The sequence below is a fragment of the Lupinus angustifolius genome, chromosome LG09 (genome assembly GCF_001865875.1).
Source record: "Lupinus angustifolius cultivar Tanjil chromosome LG09, LupAngTanjil_v1.0, whole genome shotgun sequence".
Taxonomy (NCBI): domain Eukaryota; kingdom Viridiplantae; phylum Streptophyta; class Magnoliopsida; order Fabales; family Fabaceae; genus Lupinus; species Lupinus angustifolius.
The window spans coordinates 18612050-18631438 of record NC_032017.1 but is presented as its reverse complement, the minus strand read 5'-3'; the positions used below and the strand labels follow the sequence as shown (position 1 = coordinate 18631438).

At 32.8% G+C, this 19389-nt stretch overlaps 5 protein-coding genes and 1 long non-coding RNA gene across 6 annotated transcripts; 2 read left to right on the top strand and 4 right to left on the bottom strand.

Annotated features, from left to right (window-relative positions):
• Window positions 640-2763, bottom strand: LOC109356367 (esterase AGAP003155-like). The gene is made up of 6 exons (XM_019599691.1): window positions 2449-2763; window positions 2131-2229; window positions 1908-1949; window positions 1538-1667; window positions 960-1061; window positions 640-802 (listed from the first exon to the last, which is right to left on the bottom strand). The coding sequence occupies exons 1-6, from the start codon at window positions 2671-2673 to the stop codon at window positions 744-746; spliced, it is 657 nt and encodes a 218-aa protein (XP_019455236.1). The 5' UTR covers window positions 2674-2763; the 3' UTR covers window positions 640-743.
• On the bottom strand, window positions 7958-11353 carry LOC109357532 (serine/threonine-protein kinase PEPKR2-like). The gene is made up of 4 exons (XM_019601536.1): window positions 11200-11353; window positions 10045-10800; window positions 8853-9149; window positions 7958-8667 (listed from the first exon to the last, which is right to left on the bottom strand). The coding sequence occupies exons 2-4, from the start codon at window positions 10790-10792 to the stop codon at window positions 8324-8326; spliced, it is 1389 nt and encodes a 462-aa protein (XP_019457081.1). The 5' UTR covers window positions 10793-10800; window positions 11200-11353; the 3' UTR covers window positions 7958-8323.
• LOC109356317 (phosphoribosylaminoimidazole-succinocarboxamide synthase, chloroplastic-like) lies at window positions 12447-13197 on the top strand. The gene is made up of 3 exons (XM_019599644.1): window positions 12447-12683; window positions 12806-12886; window positions 13114-13197. Exons 1-3 carry the CDS (start codon window positions 12552-12554, stop codon window positions 13195-13197), a joined length of 297 nt encoding a protein of 98 aa, XP_019455189.1. The 5' UTR covers window positions 12447-12551.
• Window positions 13260-14285, top strand: LOC109356473. Its single transcript, XR_002108734.1, has 3 exons — window positions 13260-13299; window positions 13936-14001; window positions 14080-14285. It is a non-coding gene; the product is annotated as an uncharacterized LOC109356473 (long non-coding RNA).
• LOC109356065 (RING-H2 finger protein ATL11-like) lies at window positions 14754-16033 on the bottom strand. Its single transcript, XM_019599398.1, has one exon. It carries the CDS (start codon window positions 15976-15978, stop codon window positions 14950-14952), a length of 1029 nt encoding a protein of 342 aa, XP_019454943.1. The 5' UTR covers window positions 15979-16033; the 3' UTR covers window positions 14754-14949.
• Window positions 17626-19174, bottom strand: LOC109355977 (RING-H2 finger protein ATL54-like). The gene has a single exon (XM_019599283.1). The coding sequence runs from the start codon at window positions 18971-18973 to the stop codon at window positions 17825-17827; it is 1149 nt and encodes a 382-aa protein (XP_019454828.1). The 5' UTR covers window positions 18974-19174; the 3' UTR covers window positions 17626-17824.

Genomic DNA, 19389 nt, shown 5'->3' with positions numbered 1-19389 from the left:
TGACCTATCTTTCCAACTCTTCTTCAACATTTCAAGGCACATGCTTCCAAAGCATACTTAGATTACATATTTTGGTTCCTAACATTCGTATGTAATCTCAATGACATTTGTATAATCTTGGAGTAGTGTCTGAAGATAGGATTTGGTAGAAAAATATAATATTCATATAAGATAACTTTGACTCCTTGATATTAAATGTTAAAACTCTAAATTTATTTGTTTTATAGAGTGAATTGTGAAGTTATGTCATTTATTTATATTTGTGGTTGTTAATTGATACTTTTGGATTGATATATGTTTTTTAATTTAGACTTTGAATTTGTTAAAGACTTAAAGTTGTTAGTTTATTTATGTGAATTTTGAGTAGATTATAAATATGGATTATAAGTTTGAGTATCTACCTATTTGGAAATTTTTGTTATAGGTTTATATATATATAAATATAAGTAGGTATGTCTAGTAAACCAACATGCGGTTTAATTACTGAACCACTGTATCACTATACTAGTACCCTGACCAGTTTGATAATCAGTACAGTTTTAACAACACTGGTTATACCCATTCCTTCCCGAGAAAAAGATTTATGTATTGACACTGTCACTCTATTACATCTCATTCAAATTTAATAATTATTGAATTCTAAATTTTTAGATTAAAAGTGCATACATATTGTATTCTCCCTTTCATTAGAAATGTGTATAACTTAGAATGTAGAAACTGTTCTCAAGCGAAAATAGAAACTTTCAGGCATCTTTTTGGATTTTATCAATGAAATTCATCACGATCTCCACGCTCTTATCATCTGAAAGGGAGAAGAGAAAATTATTCATATCAATAGCTCAACACAACATGTTTAAGATCACATGAATAAAATATGAAAAATAACATATGTGAGCACATGCATGAGAATAAAAACAGAAAGCAGATACAAATATATAAAAGCTGATTAAGTAGTGCACCTAATCTTGGTATTGTGTGTCCTTTAGGATGATGAACCACCACGGGTTCAACACAGGATTCTGTTATTTCCATCGAATATTGCCTCAAAAAATCTGTCTCACCTGCATTAAGGAGAAAGATAATTCTTTTAGTAAAAAATAACTACAAAATTTATGATCGTTAAATATATTTTTCCATATGTTGCAATCCTCGTCCAGGACTATCTAATATTGGAGATGATTCTCATCCATTAAAGACGGGCTGTAATCCCAAGATTTTTCTAAGATTTTCCGGTTATTTGCATGAGAGATTAATTCTTTTCAAATTAATACAAATGATATTCTGAGATCGAAAATCAGCATTTGGTCTTGTCCTAATGCATGTGGTTTAGCTTAGTGTAACCACTAAAACAATTTCATGTTGGTGAATGGAAAAGTGTGATATATGTTTGCCTTATTCACTTATTTTTTCCCCTTTCTCATGAATAATTTCAGATGAGTAATGTTGTGAATGAGTGAATTGCCTAGGCTAGATTACGCATGCTTACACAAATATGAAAACAAAAATGTAATAAATTAAAAGTAGGCTAAGGAGTTACCTATAAAGTGAAGGGAGGGGCATGTAATGGGGGATGAATATGCTTTCTCAGCCACAGAAGCTGAATTAAACATGGCCCCTCCTATTATTATCAACAATTTCACTTTGGCAACCTTTGTCAATGCTACACCCTGCACATACATTCTATTTTAAATTCTAAAAAGAGGACAAGATATATAGATTCACAGTGTAAAAAAAAATTATGCACTTTTAATCTATTATTCATTTTCCATAATCATTCGCTCCTCAGAAAAAATAATACTAATGAATGATGAATGATATATGAGAGTGTATAGATCTTTACTTCTAAAAAACCATGCAAAAATGATATATATATAGATATAACAATTCAAAAGAATTTAACCAAATACCTTCTCCTGTAAACCTGGCAATGCTGCTGATAGTATTGCCCCCTACAAAAACAGTCAAATCCTTATATCTCTAATCATCGATATAAAAGAAAAGAAAAAAAAAAATACAATTTTAAGTTTTTTCTATATTTTTTAAATAAGTTTTTGAAGATATGTATAGAGATAAAATATAAAAACTAAGAGATAATGCTGGAACTAATCAATACTTGTATTATTAATTTACCTGTGAGAAACCAAGAAGACCATCAAAAGGACCATGCTTAATCATGCAATCCTCTATGTAATGTAGGCACTCATCAAAGTTGGTATACTCCGTAAATTCCTATTGTAACACAACAAACATTCAACATGAACAAGTTAAATGGGATACATGATTATGAAATGAAAAAACGTAAACCTATATATGAAGTATATACGAAATAATAGGTTTGGTCACTTTTTATATTGAATATGGTAAGCTTAACTATGATACGAAGCATGTGGGAAAATATATATACATATTGAGAAAGAAAAAAGCAAATGAAAAGAAAAGAGAAGAAACCTTGTTGAACTGGAACCATTCATAGTAAGGAGGATCAAAAATGGCTTCAACATCAGATTTGCCTTGGGAAGGAAAAGGGGCATCCACAAAAACTAGATCGAGTTTATCTAACACGGATTGAGGCCACTTGTTTATCTGTTTTTTGAGGATTTCTGCACTTGTTCGGAACCCATGAAGGCATAACAATCTTGGCTTTTTCACCGTTTTCTCCCTTATGATTTCCATCTTGTGTTAATATGAATCAACTAATAAATGGATTTATGAGTAATAAGGAAGTTCCAATTCTAAAGGTACGTGTGGGAGATTGTTACAAATTAACAAGCTTTATATCCTCTTACGTGTTGACCTAGGATTCTCATTCCATTTTGTCTATTTAGTGTTTACTAAGTTTGGTGCTGTCTATGGCTTGGACTGCACGTGGAAAATTCGAGTAATGTGAAACTACTTTTGTCTTAAAAGCGTTACATTTAGAGATAGTAAAATTATCTATCATCCACCATTCATCCAAATTCAAAAAAATTAAATACATCTAAATATATTTAAATTTTGTCATTAGAACTAACAAATATAAATGAATATAATCAAAAGAACAATTTTAATAATGAATAGATTTGTGTCGATCAATTATATCCCATCGATATATATGAATATATTCAATTAGATAAATATTCAATTCATCCAAAATCAAATATAGACAATAAGTGTTTTTTCCTTTTTAATTTTATTAAGTATCTCAATTCTTACTTTCTTATAGTAATTCTCACCCTCACCTTGATTTTTTTATTAAATTAAATTGAGATCAATTATATAATATATAGACATAGTTAATATTAAAAGTCTATTCTTAAATTCATATATAAAATATTAGTTAAAAATTTTAATACTTTATATATCACATGCTCCTAGAATATTTAAAAAAAAAATTAAGTTTAAAAAATTATTTTTTAAAAGTGTTTCTAATTTTTAATAATGATTTTAAAAATACTTTATTGATGATTTTTAAACTGATTATTTCCTTCAAAACTGTTTTTAGTTATAATTAAAAAATAAAATGAATTGGAAGTATATCTAGTTCATTAAAATGTATTCACTAGTAAATTAAAATTCATACACTAAGTTTGGATATAGATGAATAAATAATTTAAAATATAAAACAAATTTTTATGTATTCATGACTGATTTTTCATTAATCTATTAAGATTCAAATTTAAATCCATTCCTTTGTCATGCATATTTACGTTTTTAAGTAGCAAATTTTTTTCTTATAAATAATCATAATTGATTAATTGGTAATCATTTTGATAAGTTAAGTATATTTACTTATATTTTCTGTGTTCCCAATTAACGGTTAGAAACAAATAAGAAGAAGAAATTGGCTAAATGGGTAAGTAGCTTTTGTCTTATTTATTTATTATATATATTTATATATGCATATGTATATGCGTGTGTTTTCTGGCATTGTTAGTAAACGGTAATCATTTAATTATAATTAATATCACTTTTTTCAGACACCCACAGATTATTAATATTGAGGTGTGAACTATGTCCATAAGCGTGTGCATTATCAATTAATAATTTTCTTCTTTTGTCTTTGTTCTGAAAAACAAAGTATTTATGCTCTTTTCCCATTCACAATTGATTTTCTTAGCGCGTAGGATCCGCATGATGCCATTCTTGAGTCATGGAGGTTGTCATCACATGCTTCTTACTAATAAGGTTTTGAGATTTTGGAAGTGCTTCCTGTTTTTACTTAGTATAATGATCTCACCTAACAATATGCTTATTATAATGAGAATAAAGTATAATGATCTTATATTAGGAGATAATTTACCTCCTCTAGCCAGTAAAAACATGACATGTATACTATTTTATTTAGTTTTAGAAATATTTTTGGAAAATGATTAAATAGTACACTTGTCATGATTTTAGTAGTCGTGTAAGATAACTTATCTCCTTATACCAAGAAATAATTTATATCATATGCAAATAGTAATATATAGTCAAGTAGTATTGAAGAAATACATTTTGTTACCGTAGGCGTATAAAAAAAGATTTTACGTAGTTGTGGGATTGCCTATGATCACGGGCGTATCTTCCTTAGGACAGGTGGGGGCAGTTGCCCCCCTCAAATATTTCAAAAAATTATTATAGAGATAATTTTTTGGTTTATTTCAACATTCAACAACAAAACTTAAGCATAAGAGTGTAATATCTATGCATGCATATTGTTAGTATAAATATTTATACACATTCACTAAATCATCCATCATTCAATTATATTACTTTTTTTTAAAGAGTTAATGAAGATTAGATATGAATGCGGGATGATGAAGTGACAATATATAAAATTTATATATTGTCAGTGCATACATTTTTCTCTCAAAGAACAATACATTTTATTGGACAAGAAAAAATTCAATATTCTCTTCAAAACTCTCATCCTCTATCAAACTTTACTCTCTTTAGTATCACATGACACATTCTCCTCCCCTATCTAGGATATAGCTTCATATAACTCTCCAACTCAAACCCATTTTTTCATCTTAAAAATGTCATATTTACTCTTTATAAATTGGTTTTCTTCAATTACTTTTTCCATAGGCACATTATCATATGATTATGAAGTTATGACATGATTACTTATGATTTATTTTTTTTGTTGCATCAAATTCCATTCATGGGCGTTCTTATTCTTTGTTAGTGAACTATTTTTTGATTAATCTATTTTAGTAGGGTTATTCCATTCTGTATGTATGTTGCTCTTAATTTTGTTATCTCTATCTTTATTTTTATTTTTCTCTTTACAATTTTATTTTAAATATTATATTTTTATCAATCTCAAACATACATTATTTTGATTCTCTATTTAAGAGGACATAAAAACTTACTTTATGCTCAATTTTTTATTCTTCTGAGTTTAAAATATATATAATGTTTATAAGAGATAATGAATTTCTTTGTGCTTAGAAATATTGGTAACTTCTTTATAGATTTGTTATGTTAAATTTTCTATCATGTTTTTTGGGAATTCAAACATGAGAAAATAACTCATTTTTACACTTAAAATTTATATATATTCTAATAATTTCATATGTTAGTTATGTATAAATTATAATCCTACCCCTCTAAAGTTACGATCAAGATCCATTCACATCTATCCTCTAAGACTTTTGAAGGATGATGATGGGAGAAAAAAAACACTTTATAATATAAAGAGGAAACATTTAACTTAATAGGAGTCCCTAACTAATAGTGCCTAACACAACTAATATATAGTTAAAGTTTTCTTATATTTGTAGTTAAAATTTGATTCAATCATTTGTGTTCATCAATTATTACTTAATTTGAGTACTTTGTCTATGGTAAGTAATAATAATGAGGGATTACAAGCGAGTGATTTCTTTGCCCTTTTTTAATTTATAAATAAACTTTTATATATACTATTTTGGACATAAACATCTTGAAATATTATAAAGGCCCTTTTTCCCTTCACTAAACTAGTTCAGAAGAAAATGTCCATTATATTAAAAATTTCCTATACTATCTCTCATCACTTAGCAAACAAATGCATTTAGTTTTTATGAAGTTAACAGACTCTCCTTAACTACTAAGGTGACATCATACTTGTCACTTGAATATCTTTGTTTAACTACTAAGGTGACATCACACTTGTCACTTAAATATTGTCCTTCCTAAACAAGTATCTTGCATTTTAAAACGTGAGATAAATCTAAAAGTTTCAAGTTGGTTAAATGTACTAGATGTGATTAATTTATATAAGAAATGAGGATCAATTGTTCTAAGTTGGTGTCTCAAACCTTATTCCAAGGCAATGATTCCTATATGACACTGTTATTGAGTGGGATAAGACAAAAAATTACTGAACCAAACTCTTGTTTGATTCAATTGGTTAAATGTACCAGATATATTTAGGAATCATTAAAAAGTAATGTGAACTAGCAAAATCAGTATGATATTACATTTTTATTGGTAGAATACATTTAATCTAAGATGAGTTTTTTTATTAAAATATTAATGTTGTGAGGACTAGACTTAACTAGGAGGTTCGGTTAGTCTGATCGCCGGTCAAACTTGAAAGCAATTCTAGTTTATAATCTTAATTGAATGAGAGATTGAACCGTATTGAATATAAAATTTAGTTCCAACCGTGTTAAATCTGATTAAACCTCAATACCCATAAAGTTTAGTAAATCTTCTTCCAACTTAAAGAATTGAGCATGCTCATCATTTTCTTTGCTTATTCCAAGTGACCGTCCAAGTCATTAATTCCTTATCAATGTTTTTCGTGTCCAATTTGTTCCCAACATTAAATATCCTGAATTCCTCATCAGTCTCGCACTTACTGCTTGCTATTTATATTTTGAATTTTTGAACTTTTTTATAAAAAGTCATGCAGAGGGAGAAAAAATTAGCTGGTTTTGTTGCCCGTTGAGATTTCCCAGCAATAAGTCATTTTTATGTACCGTTTTTGGACATTTTAGTTTTATCTGTTTCATTACAGCAACTGAAAATGATGAAGGCTCAAGCTGGGGTAAAGAACAATTTAAGAAGATTGAACAAGAGTGCCATCCAAAGCGGTTCTAATCATATTATTCATGTCATTCTTTTTGCCTTAGTATGTTTCTTCATAGTGTACCTTTGGTCCAAGATGTCCAGGAAGTGAGGACTTTGGAGTTTGTTGCACAGCTCTGTGGTTGAAAAACTTCACTTAAGAGCTTCTTTGGAAACTGCAAGATGCCTGAGATTTTTGTTGTGAAGGAAAGCTAAAAAATCCTTTGGAGTTAAATACTGAACATATTATCTCACTCGAGTTATGTTTGTTGAATATATGCCAGAGTTAAAGGCGTTATTTTATGTGGAAAATATAGATGGGTAATTTGCTTCCTTAATAGTTTCCATAGTGCTTGTTTTGTCTTCACGTGTGTAAATTAGGTAAGCAATTGTACATAAAGTGTGAAAGCGTTTTCTCTTCCCAGCTCATGACTTGGCCCTGTATGAAAGTGTTTAGCTCGTTCGAAAGGACCCAAGTAGATGGACTTGGCTTGCTTGTTGTGAATTGTGCAAACGAAAAAGAACATTTATAATGATTGAGAGGTCAACCTTTTTTTAAGTGGAATTCTTAGTTAACTACTTGAGGGTGAGCCTCAGTGTAAAAATAAGGTTATTAGATAACAAGTTCTTTGTTCAATCATTTTTAGTTCCTTGATCCATCATTTAGCTATCTGTGTGTTTTGCCTCCTAATCTAATTTATTTATAATAATACCCTTAGCAATTCCTTAATCAATTGAGAATACCAAATTTCATTGCTTTTCCAATCCTTCTCCCGTAAACGTGCATAGAAAATTATACATTATTCAGAGTGAAGTATACCCTCCATTTCACTTACTGCGAAGCAATTAGAAGAACATCTGTTTCTGCAGTCATGTTTCCAGAATTAGAACTTCCCAATGAATGTTACCCAAAAATTCCTAAATAACACAAGTTCACAAGTTTTCACTAGTGAAATCACGTCTTTTATTTATATATAAAACCATGCTTCAGCAAGAGCAAAAACATGAGTTCCAGTTATATTTACAAGTTCTGCACAACTATCTGAGTTTTCTCAGTTAATCATTATTAGGTTAAATGAGTAAAGGAATAGGCAAATTAAACACTACAATCAGATTCAGAGATCTCACGCTAAAAACTAACTTGGCTAGAAGTTGTTGCCCAGGTCAACCCAATGTTGGGTGTTAGTATATGTAATCCACTTTTGACAACTGTAAAGTGTGCTGGGGAAAGTAAATTATAAAACCAAGTCCCCATTTAAAGCAGTTGAGTTAGTGGTGGGTGTGGTGTTAACCTGTCAGTAGATCAAAATGCTTTACAGAGGTTAGCCTTCATGTTAGATGAACCTTGCTGATCTATTGGACTTGAGGGACCCCACAACTTGCTCCTCTTTGGTTCAGATATTGTCACATGTGAAATTGCAGTGGCTAGTGCATCAATGAATACACAATCATCCTGATCTTCTGATTTGCAACTTTCAGAGAATGAAACTTGGCTTGAAAAATTATCAAGGGAGCCATCAACTATCATGTTTCCTCTTAATCTAGGGGCAAACTTGTGGGAAGCAGCTCCAGTTTGGTGCTTCGATTTTGTTTTAACAGGCAGCATCTTTGGTGTACTCTCTGTGTATAACAATATCCATGGATGCCCTGAAATTGAAATAAATAGTGTTATTTTAACATGCAAATAGCTTAAAAACTTTTAAAAAATATACCAAACTGACAAAGCTTCAACCAGATAGAAGAGATGGACTAGAGCAAGTCTTTAGGGTGTGCCTCATTGAAGAAAGATAAAGTATGCAAGTTAGAATATTCATAATCTATCATAAACTTACTAAGTACTTCATCAGCTGTTATCCTTGCTGAAACATCCCTTGTCAGCATTCTCCCAACAAGATCTCGTGCAGGTTTAGATATTGATTCCCACATCCCTGTTTGGAAATCTAGGTTGACATTCTTAATAGCCTCAAAAACTGCGTCCAACGAATCTCCTTTAAATGGAAGACTGCCAACCAACAGAGCATGCAGGAGCACTCCAGAACTCCATATATCCACCTTCTCAGAATATTTGCCCGACAATACTTCTGGAGCAACATATGCAGGGCTTCCAGCCAGACCCGTCAAGTTCTGACCTATAATACAAATTTCTATATAATGAGGCAATGCACTAACAACATAATTGAGTCATATATTAAAGGCTAATAGAAAAATCACATCTAAGTTGCATTACTGATATTTTCAAATGATTAAATATAAAACTCAAACAAAGCAGCCCTACAGTTGGAATAGTTGGGTTCAAACTGACAAGCATTTTCACCAGGGTCTCTCGTGCTTAGATCACTAGCAACTTTACTTGAAGGCAGATGAACAAATTAAACTTAAGGGATACGACATCTGAAAACTTTCCGAATTTTAGTCTTAGGGCCAAAATAACATTAGTAAACTAAAATGAATAACGCTAACAAGTGTTTCACTTGAAAGCTCATTGCAATGAATTTCTACAAGCTTTTCTCTGTACAGAGTCATAGAAAATAACAAAAAATGAATACACTAATAAAAAAGAAAGAAATACATGCAATCCAAAAAATCACTTAGACCTATTTTATTAAAAGACTGGGGCAATTAAGATCTTGTACTGAATTGAAATCACACCAGCATTGTGTGTATCAAAGATTTCAACATGAAATTGCGATTTGTGGCTGTTCTGTGTGAATGACAAACAGTCAGGTCACACACAGAAACAGGTCGGATTGCATGCAACCTAGATATGGTTAAGGTGTGGTTTTCTGTTGTTTTGCAAACTGGCAGCCGGGTCATGCACAAGACAGGTCGGGTCATGTCCAAGAATTGGAAATTTGGTTTTGCCATTTTTTAATTCATAATGACTTGGATGTTGAATTATTTTGAACTTCATATAAATCAAATAACTCAGATTCAAGATTCAAATCCCAATTCAATAACGATAGTTACAAATATGATATATGTATATTAGACAAAAATGGCATTAAAACAGGTCTCACATATTACCCTCGGAAATTCTCATGGCCAGGCCAAAATCTGCAAGCTTTATTTTCCCCAATGCTGTGAGCAGAATATTCTCAGGTTTGATATCTCTGTGGACAACTCCCATATCGTGACAATACTTGATGACCAACATCACTTCCTTGAGTATATTGGCTGCTCGGTGTTCTGAACATGGGCCCTCTTTAAACATCTGATCAATCAATCGCCCACCAGAGCACAATTCCATCACGAGATGAAAGCAGTCAGCTTCTTCATACACAGCGTGCAGAGTCACAACCCCAGGATGCCCAGACAAGTGCTGCATTATCTCGACCTCTCGGTGAACCGTCTCCTCCCCCTTCCTCAGTGTCTTGCACGCATACTGCACACCACCAACCCTGGACTGACACAACCAAACTGATCCATACCTCCCTTGCCCGATCCTCGCTCCGGTAACATAATCATCCCCAATCTTCTTCTTCCTGCCCATCTGGGTAGCCACACCAATGCAACCTATCTTTCTCTTGAGCCCTCTTCCTGGTGTGATCAGCGATGAAGTCCCGCAAGGCGGAGCAGTTGCAATACCTGCAACCCGACTTTTGTTGGAAGCAGAAGCTGACTTTATGTCAACATGTTCTGTACACCTCTTCTTCAGCCTGGAACAATCTTCCAGAGAATAATGTGATTTCAAATTCGACCCACGATCCGAATGAAAAACCTCGGGCAGGTTCGAGGATTCCTCATTCTCAGTTCCTTTTCTTTTCTTCTTCATATTAACACCTATTACAAAAACTATCATATAATCACATTCCCAGGGATTAAAATATCCAATTCTACAGTGAAAATAGAGAATATTCGTTTTCTAATTTCAGGAATATACTCATATTCTTATCAACTGCAATTTTATTTTACACTTATTTTTACAACTGAGTGGCGCCAAAAAGCGCCATCACATCATATAAACGAAAAGAAAGAACTTAGTATTTGAAATGATCATTGATCGAACAGAATATGCTAGAGTAAAAAAGAAGAAAAATAAGAAAAATAAGAAGCGAACCTTCATAACTAAAAGTTTGGTGTTCGAATACGGAAGAAATAAGGTGAATCGATAGCAAAGAGAATGGAGAAGAAGAACAAAAGAGAGGAGTTGGAAGAATCTAGAAGAAATAAAATCTGAACCTGCTATTGAATCGGTGAGGAAGTTGGTGAAGAAATGAAACCCTAGGAATATGCGATCGATTTGGGAAATATCTCAGAGAGTGTGAGTGTAGTACGACACGCCAGAGAAAAAGAGAAAGACGCTGCTATGCGATGCGTTATGCTAATGATGATTTCATTTCATTTATATATATAGTTGCCAAGCTGTTTATATTTTTTATTATTTCTTATTTTATAAAGTAATCATATATATATGGGAGGGCGTTTATAAAGGCAAATATTCTGGAGCTAACTGATCTATCACTTTATCAACATCATTTTTTATCCTTAATTTTATAATTATTATCACAAAATACGCGTAAAGTAGTGATGATATCAAAAATTCAGTTACAAGAATTGAACCCAAACCTAAATTTCTCGTGAGCCCAAAAATCTAGATTGTCACGTGAAACTCCCTTGAATTTCCTCTCTCACTAGCGTTGTGCTTAACAACGTGTCATAATATGATGCGTTACGTTGATCTAAACCCTTCCCAGTGATCACACTTACCATGCTCTCTCTAGGTCCAGAACCAGAATCACATTCAAATAGAACAAATTCCAAAATATTATAATTTTATCTACTTTTGTTTGTTAGAACTTCTATCGGTATTCTCCACACATCTCCAAACCATTTCAAATACGATCTTGCCATAATGCATTCATTCATTTCTAATCTTATCTTAACTATCAACTCATCCGATCTAATATTTACATTTTTACTAGGTGAAGTCTATTTTCTTGTCGTCCAACATTCTCATGAAAAAGAAAAGATGTTGAAAAATTATTTCTACCTAGTATAGACAGAGGTTTACTAAAACCCTGTTTCATGAGTGAAGATATTTGATGATCTGATCGCTTGGTCTCATGCTTGCAGGTTCTTAATGAGAAAAGTCTGTGGTGGTTTGAAAGAACTAAGCACATAGCTTGTAATGCTGTTGTTTAAGCTCCAGATAAAAATGTCATAATAGCAAAGAAATGTTCAGTATTCCCAGTGGAGTTTGTTGGTGAGTTATTTGCTAATACCAAGAATTTTTCTTTGGTCAATGTAGTAGTGACTTTATTGATGCTGATCCATTTTGTATTGTTACTGTTTTGTAGCTAGAGGGTATGTGACTGGAAGTGCTAACACATCGGATAAAGATATGTTGTCTCAAGTCTATCCTATACCAATTATGTTAGTCAGAAAATTAAATACTTGTGATTTTATTTATTTTTGTTTCATTTTGATTGGTTAGGGACAGACTTCGAGACATACTTGAGGACAACATATCCCAGTCCCTAATACATCATTGTGGACACTCAACAATAAAGGGATTCAAAACTATTGTGGAAATGTTCTTCCAGACAGTGAAATTTCTATTTTTGTGTCTCATTCTTAATATTTTTTACTCTCTTGTTTATCATGATATACTCACTCCAACAACCAAGGCTGCTGACCATGATGTTCCTGTAATCCCAGAAGAGGTATGATGCCTAGTATTATCATTTACAATGACCTTGTGATAATAGACTTCAAACAAATAGATAATCTTTTCATATAATTTTTTATACCAAATTCTTACTTTCTCTGTGAATTTTCTTTGCAGATTATAGAAAGGGGACTAATGTCTCTAGCTGATTATGAAGAAGCTAGTGCAAAAGCATTAAGCTTGTTTGAATATGGACAGGTAATAAGATTCTTTGGCTAAGTTATTGTCAATTTTGGAAATAAAGAAAATAATGAAATGCAAAGGAAGTAATGAAATGCCCTCTCACTCTAGCTAGTGATATCACACTTTCAACATAGGCTATACATTTCCCAGACATTCAAATTAAAGCTAGCAGATTTACCCAATATAAGTTATTTTTCCCTTGCTTTGTTCATGCTTGACTTCTCCATTTTATTGATTTTCAGCAAGTGACTTTAGAACACGGTCTCGTATTGGTGGACACAAAGTATCAATTTGGGAAGGTAAATGATGGTTCAATATTCTGTTGATTGATGAGGTTCACTTCTGTCCCTAATGCATTTTTTGGATTCTCGCATGCACTCGCCTAATGAAGTTTCTCCATTTACAACAGGTCCATACCCCTGATTCAAGTAGGTTCACTTCTGTTCCTTTTATTGTTACTTGAATAATAAATGGTTGTACGGTTTTTTCTTTGGGATTGGTGACTGCTTCTAGTAATAATTCAGTAGTTCTGGTCTTATGTTTCTCTAAGAATCTTAACCAAGATTGAATTATTGATTCATCATATTTGTAACTGGTATGTTTAGAAATTTGTAGTTAAAAAAATGAGCCAATGTATTGTCCTCCTATTAAAAAATTCATTTTGGAGGGTAAAGGATCTTCCATGATGAAAACCTGAAAAACAAAACTAAGGAAGAAAGAGAAAATATCAATGTTCTCTCTATGTTGCACTTGTTATTGTTGCGCTTAGCCTTTGTAAGCTGCCTATGCTCTTCCATGCCAAAACGTTTTGTTATTTTTAAGCTGCCTATCGTGTTTGGAAGTTGTATTGTTTAGATGCTTCATTAGAACATGGGTCATGGAAACTGCTTCTCCACTTAATGGTGGCAATGTTGTGTATATCTACTCTCCTCAAACTCCACTAAGTGAGAGTCTTATATAGTAAACTACCCATTAGAGCATGAGAATTTCACACTTAGTGATGATTTTTAGTGCAAGGTTTTATGCTTATCATTTAAATAAGCTTATACAATTATGTTGGACAGGTACATTTTCTTGTATGAGAGTATGAGACTATAACAAAGTCAAAGTTTGAGGTGCTATCAACGGAGGTAATCCATTTATCAGTTTTTTTTAAAAAGTATAATGTCTAATGCAATCAATACTAATAAATTCAATTCTTCTTGCAGGAGCCAATATCGAATTTCACTGAGTGTTGCATCTGCACTCTCATCTTTAAAGTAACCCTGCAACTGTGGGTACTATTTTATCTCTGTATTTTAAGGATCACTTACTGAAAATTACAACATCGAATCAGTGGAGAAATTCTGCAAAAAAATAAAAATAAAAATTCAAAAGTAAAACCTACAACAGAAACATGGAATCACAGAACATTTCATGCACTTCGAAATCAATCTTGTTTTCTAAATCATTATGAATAAGTTCAGAAATTTGACACCTTGTGATTTCTTTGTCAAGAATAAAGTGCTATTTTTGAAGAAGTGGAGAACCTAATGTGTCCTTAGCCTTGTGCTTTTCAAGAATAGAGTACTACTACATTGCCGCTATCTTTCTTTTTCCCACCCCATGCATGAGAGATTCTTCAAGCTCCATTATCTTTGTGTGCTGTAGAGCTATCAAATGGACTCTACATGTTATGTGGTGTATGAGTAAGTTGTGGAATTCGTTTTTAAATTTTCAGTAAATTGTATAGTTAATGTTATTTAAATAGTAGAGAAGTGTATATAAAATAAGATAAGTATTAGGTAAAAACAGTCGTAAAAATTTGAGTCTAGGACAAATATTAGTTGTAGCTTCTAGCTAAGTAATAGTCACATAAATAAAATTATGAGTGATAATCATTTTTTACACGAATATTCCAAAACAGATACCCCACTTCGCATAAATACAGGTAGAAAAAAATAGATTTACAAGAAAAAGAAATTAAAATTCAATGAACCAAGAATCTCAGCTTTGATATAATCAAAACCCTGGTTGAAACTTGAAACTTAATTTCATCCACACGATCAAAGCTAAACCTCAACTACAATCTAAAATCCTCACTCCTTTGAAGAAAATAAACGATCATAAGAATGTCCTTCAACGTCCACTTCCACTTTCACGTTCTCCCTCGTTGACCAATTCCTACTCATGAACGATGGGGTCCACGTGAACCCCCACCGGTCCAACCGGTTTTCCCCTCCGAACCGCTCTTGATTCCGGTAGCTCCTCCGTCCACTGATCTCTCTCTGCCACATCACTCCGCAACTCTTCGTTCGGCTCAGCCTCCTTCCCGAATTCACCAACCGGTTCAACACCTCCTCCGGCAACCTCAGCGTGTACCTATCTCGATGCCAAGGACCCGTTGAATGAGAACGCGGGAACAAGTTCTGCTTATCTAAATTGGATTCTTCTATTGAATTCATAACACCGTCGTTAATTTCATTCGGTTCCTCTGAATCAGAATTGCGAGAATCTGGAATCTGAATTGCGAGGGAAGAAATGTCTCCAGGTTTTTGAATTAAGTTTGCGCGGCAAACGGGACATGTGGAATGAGTTCTAAGCCATGCATCAATGCAATCAGGGTGGAACACGTGGCTACATTTCGGGATTAAACGCAGCGTTTCATCGTCGAGAAACTCGTTGATGCACACGGCGCATTCTAGCGTTGCAATCCCGATTTTAAGGCTTTTCACGGTGGAGTATACGAAGGTTGGGAATGTGTCGATGATCTCTTGGCTAAGGCCGCACGGTGTCCGGAAACTGGTGTCGCCGACGCCGATGATGGGGATGGAGAAGTTGAACCTCGCCATGACTCTTGGCTCTGCGCATTGGCGAGTGTAGATGGAAACGAAGGCTAAGATGAAGAGCAAGATGATGATGATGACGATGAAGATGAGCATGGTTTTGTCGAACTGGAGCTTGGCGAACGGGTCTTGCGGCGGAGACATAGCATCTTGGTTCTGTGCGGTTGCCGGAGATATGAGAAGGAAATGAAGAAGAAGCACAGAGAGGAAGGTATGGGGATATCGAAGTAGTGATGTGAATGTGAGAAAAGTGATAAGAGAAGGTGCAGGATAGCGCATCATAGCTGATCGATCACGAAGGTGCGCAATGTGCAATTGAATTTTGATTCCTATTTATTGTTTGTGTTTTTGTTGAAATAATAATGGATTGGAATGTTTGAGAAAAGAGACGCTAAGAAGTGGAGCACTTTTAAGGAGTGTGGTTGATTCGTATAGTTTTGATGGAGTTGTGGTCCGCGTGGACTTTGCTCTTTGGGACCCCTAAGGACAGAGGAATAGAAGAGGGGGAAGCACGATTCATAATAATCAATTTAAGCCTTCCCACACTTCAAATACTTCATAATGTTGTTTTTTTATACAAACAAATAGATTCTTTAGTTAGTAATTGATGATATTGTTTGGGATGTCAAGTTCTACTTTAATATATTAAAATTCAACATTTAAGTTTTTTAAGGTTTAGTTTACATTTTTTTAGTTCTTAGATAATGCCTACCAAAATTTTGACCATGAAATTGTAACAATAGTTTAATTTGTTATAAGATAATATTTTAAATTTGAATTGTTCAAATAAGATTATCGATTATCATATGATTTATTTGTTTTAATTTAAAATATAATGTATCATAACATGCATTAACTTGTGATATAATATTCATTCGAAATTGTCGTAATGTAGTATTTAACAAATTCACCATAAGAAACATTTCTGAATTATTGGGTTTTGACTCTCGAATCGTGAAGATGTGAGTGACATCCAAATTAATGGTGCTACCTTAGATCGTGGAAAGGGGGCTCAATGGTGATTTATATATTATTTGTATTTTCGCATGTTGATTGGGATCTTCACTAACTTAATGGCAAGTTTGCCTACCTAACTATGTTTGATATGGCTCTTACTCTTTATCCATTTTCATCAATTTATTTTCTCGCGTGGCAGATTCATCGCCATTGTTTTGAGAAACCAATAATTAGATTATGGAACTAATTATACAATAAACTAGGGCCGGAAACGAGCCGAACCGAGTAGAATCAGAGCTCAACTCGGTTCAGCTCGAAACTCGATTCGAGTTCGATACGAGTTATTATTTTAGCTCGAGTTCGGCTCGGTTAAAGTTCACGAACTGTTCGGTTCAGTTCGAATGTTTCATTTGGACAACTCAAATAATTAATTAAATTTTGAAAAAAATACTTCAAAAAGTTTTATATATATAAATATAATCTTGTTTATATATATAATAACAATAAATATAAAGAAATAGTATGTGGGTCATAATAAACTTAAAAATTAGTTTAAAATATAAATATATATACGTATATCGAGTCAGCTCATGAACCAAACGAGTCGAATTATATCTAACTCAAGTTCGGTTTGTTTATTTAACGAGCTTAATTTCTAGCTCAAGTTCAGCTCATTTGGTTCATGAACCAAGTTTATCGAGCTAAACAACGAATCGGTTTTTGAACAAATATCAAGTTGGTTCGGTTCATTGTTAGCCCTATGATAAACCAATGAATTTTAAGATATTAAAGGTCAAAATTATAAAAATCTAATAAGATAGAAAACAAAATAGACAAATATTTAGTATATAGTATTAAACACTATTCTAAAAGTTCAAATTAAGTCAGGTGTATTAAATTGAAATGATAATAAAGAGACTCAAATAATATGTTCAACAAACATATAAGTCATCAAATTTGATTAATCTAATTGCCTTTCGAGAGAATTTCTTCTCATCGTTATCTTGCAGGAAAAACTTCGCATTCATGGACCCCAAATAGGACATTTCTCAGGGGTCACAAACTTCAATTTGAATTGTCATCCCTATACCTAATTGCTCACTTTAGAAATAAAGTTACTCTACCTACTATCTCATGCTTTGTTATATACATTTTTAATATATTGAAAATTCTAGTAGGGAAGAGTTTTGTTTAGACTCATGTAACCTCTTGTAGATAGATTCCTTCCACTGCAGGAGAATGACCTTTTCATAGAAACCGGGCTTATATGCAAACACTCTTCAATTGAGGAACGACGCATTATCTTGCATGTTTTTGAGTTCTCACTTTCTTCCTTCAAAACATTAACCATTTGCAACTCTATCTCATCTTGTATTTTATCAACAGGGTGGCTTTCATGATCTATTGAATAAGAATTTGCTTGCATCTCATCATTTAGAACCTTATGATTCTCATTTGCATCATTGAATACCTGAGAAACATGACCCTTGGAATTAGATTCATCATTGAACTGTATTTCTTCACTTGCTTCTTCTGTTCCATATCTGTTTTCCAAGGCCTGGTTGTTATTGATATTAACAATATTGTTGTTTACCCCACCAATACCTTCATTCTGTGAATTCTCCATCTGGGTCGCTTGATTTCTTCCCAAGTTGGTATTTTCTTGATCCATTGATGCCAAATTTGAAACTGCTACTTCAGGGATGACACTGACATTGTTATTAGAGACAATACCAGCTCGACAAAGAGGACAATTGGTATGAGACCTTAACCATGTATCAATGCAAAGAATATGAAAAGCATGATTACACTTTGGTAATAGTCTTAAGGTTTCACCTTCCCTGAACTCATTCAAGCATACGGAACACTCGGTTCCTTCGATCAACCCTTCATCCTTTTTGTACTTACAAACTGTAATGGAATTTATGATTGACTGTTGTAAACCAACTGTGGTAATGAGCCACACAGGATGATCAACTTGGTTCTCATTTAGAAACTCTCCATTGTTTTCTGATTGAGAAGGAAGTGATCTATTGCTTCTCCAGCCACACAAGTCATTATAACACTTTAATTTGATCACATAGAAAACAGCAACAACAAAAATGACTGTGAATAAAGAAACAAGGCTGATCAAGTAAGAGGGGATATGGTTAACTTGGTCTGAGTGATCAATAAATGGTGGTGGTGGTGGTTGAGGGAAAGAGTATTCTGGGTAAGTGTAACAATTATAAGGGCATGCTGGGTCACACAAACCATAACAATCTTGTGTTTGGTTTGTACTAGTTCCTGAAGGAAAGAGCTTTCTATGATTACTCACCATTGGGGTGTTTTTTTCTTGAGAAATTTACAAACACAATTGAACAGAAAGGAAATGATTGAGAAATGGAGTTGTTAGTTAGAAGCCTGAGATGGATTTTCACTGAATTAAAAGAGAAGGAATAGTGTTTTTTTAGTTTTACTGTCTCTTTCAAAGGTTTAGTGGATTTTGATGTGGTTGTTGTGTTTGGTAATCGATAACAAGTTTGAAAGAACCAGATTTTTTAGTAGGTTAATTTATATAACAAGTAGTAAATTAAGTAGCCGAGGAATTAAAGAATCTCAAAAATTATATTATTTCATGTATCATTATTGTGATTAGTCAAAAAATATTTAATTATTAAAATTTCAATTTCAGTATATTTTTTTAACCAATCATAAGTGATACATTTTTTGATGTGTTTGGTAATAGATAACAAG

Bases quoted from the DNA above. Each gene is read 5' to 3' on its own strand.
- LOC109356367 (XM_019599691.1), bottom strand. From the start codon at position 2,673: ATGGAAATCATAAGGGAGAAAACGGTGAAAAAGCCAAGATTGTTATGC. The intron at 1,668-1,907 runs GTATTTGGTTAA...ATGTATGTGCAG, and splicing joins TGCCAGGTTTACAGGAGAAG to GGTGTAGCATTGACAAAGGT. The intron at 803-959 runs GTGCACTACTTA...TCTCCCTTTCAG, and splicing joins ACACACAATACCAAGATTAG to ATGATAAGAGCGTGGAGATC.
- LOC109357532 (XM_019601536.1), bottom strand. From the start codon at position 10,792: ATGAAGAAGAAAAGAAAAGGAACTGAGAATGAGGAATCCTCGAACCTG. The intron at 9,150-10,044 runs GTAATATGTGAG...TTTGTATTATAG, and splicing joins GGCCATGAGAATTTCCGAGG to GTCAGAACTTGACGGGTCTG. The intron at 8,668-8,852 runs GTAAGTTTATGA...TTTCAATTTCAG, and splicing joins AACAGCTGATGAAGTACTTA to GGCATCCATGGATATTGTTA.
- LOC109356317 (XM_019599644.1), top strand. From the start codon at position 12,552: ATGTTCTTCCAGACAGTGAAATTTCTATTTTTGTGTCTCATTCTTAAT. The intron at 12,684-12,805 runs GTATGATGCCTA...TTTTCTTTGCAG, and splicing joins TTCCTGTAATCCCAGAAGAG to ATTATAGAAAGGGGACTAAT. The intron at 12,887-13,113 runs GTAATAAGATTC...ATTGATTTTCAG, and splicing joins GCTTGTTTGAATATGGACAG to CAAGTGACTTTAGAACACGG.
- LOC109356065 (XM_019599398.1), bottom strand. From the start codon at position 15,978: ATGATGCGCTATCCTGCACCTTCTCTTATCACTTTTCTCACATTCACA.
- LOC109355977 (XM_019599283.1), bottom strand. From the start codon at position 18,973: ATGGTGAGTAATCATAGAAAGCTCTTTCCTTCAGGAACTAGTACAAAC.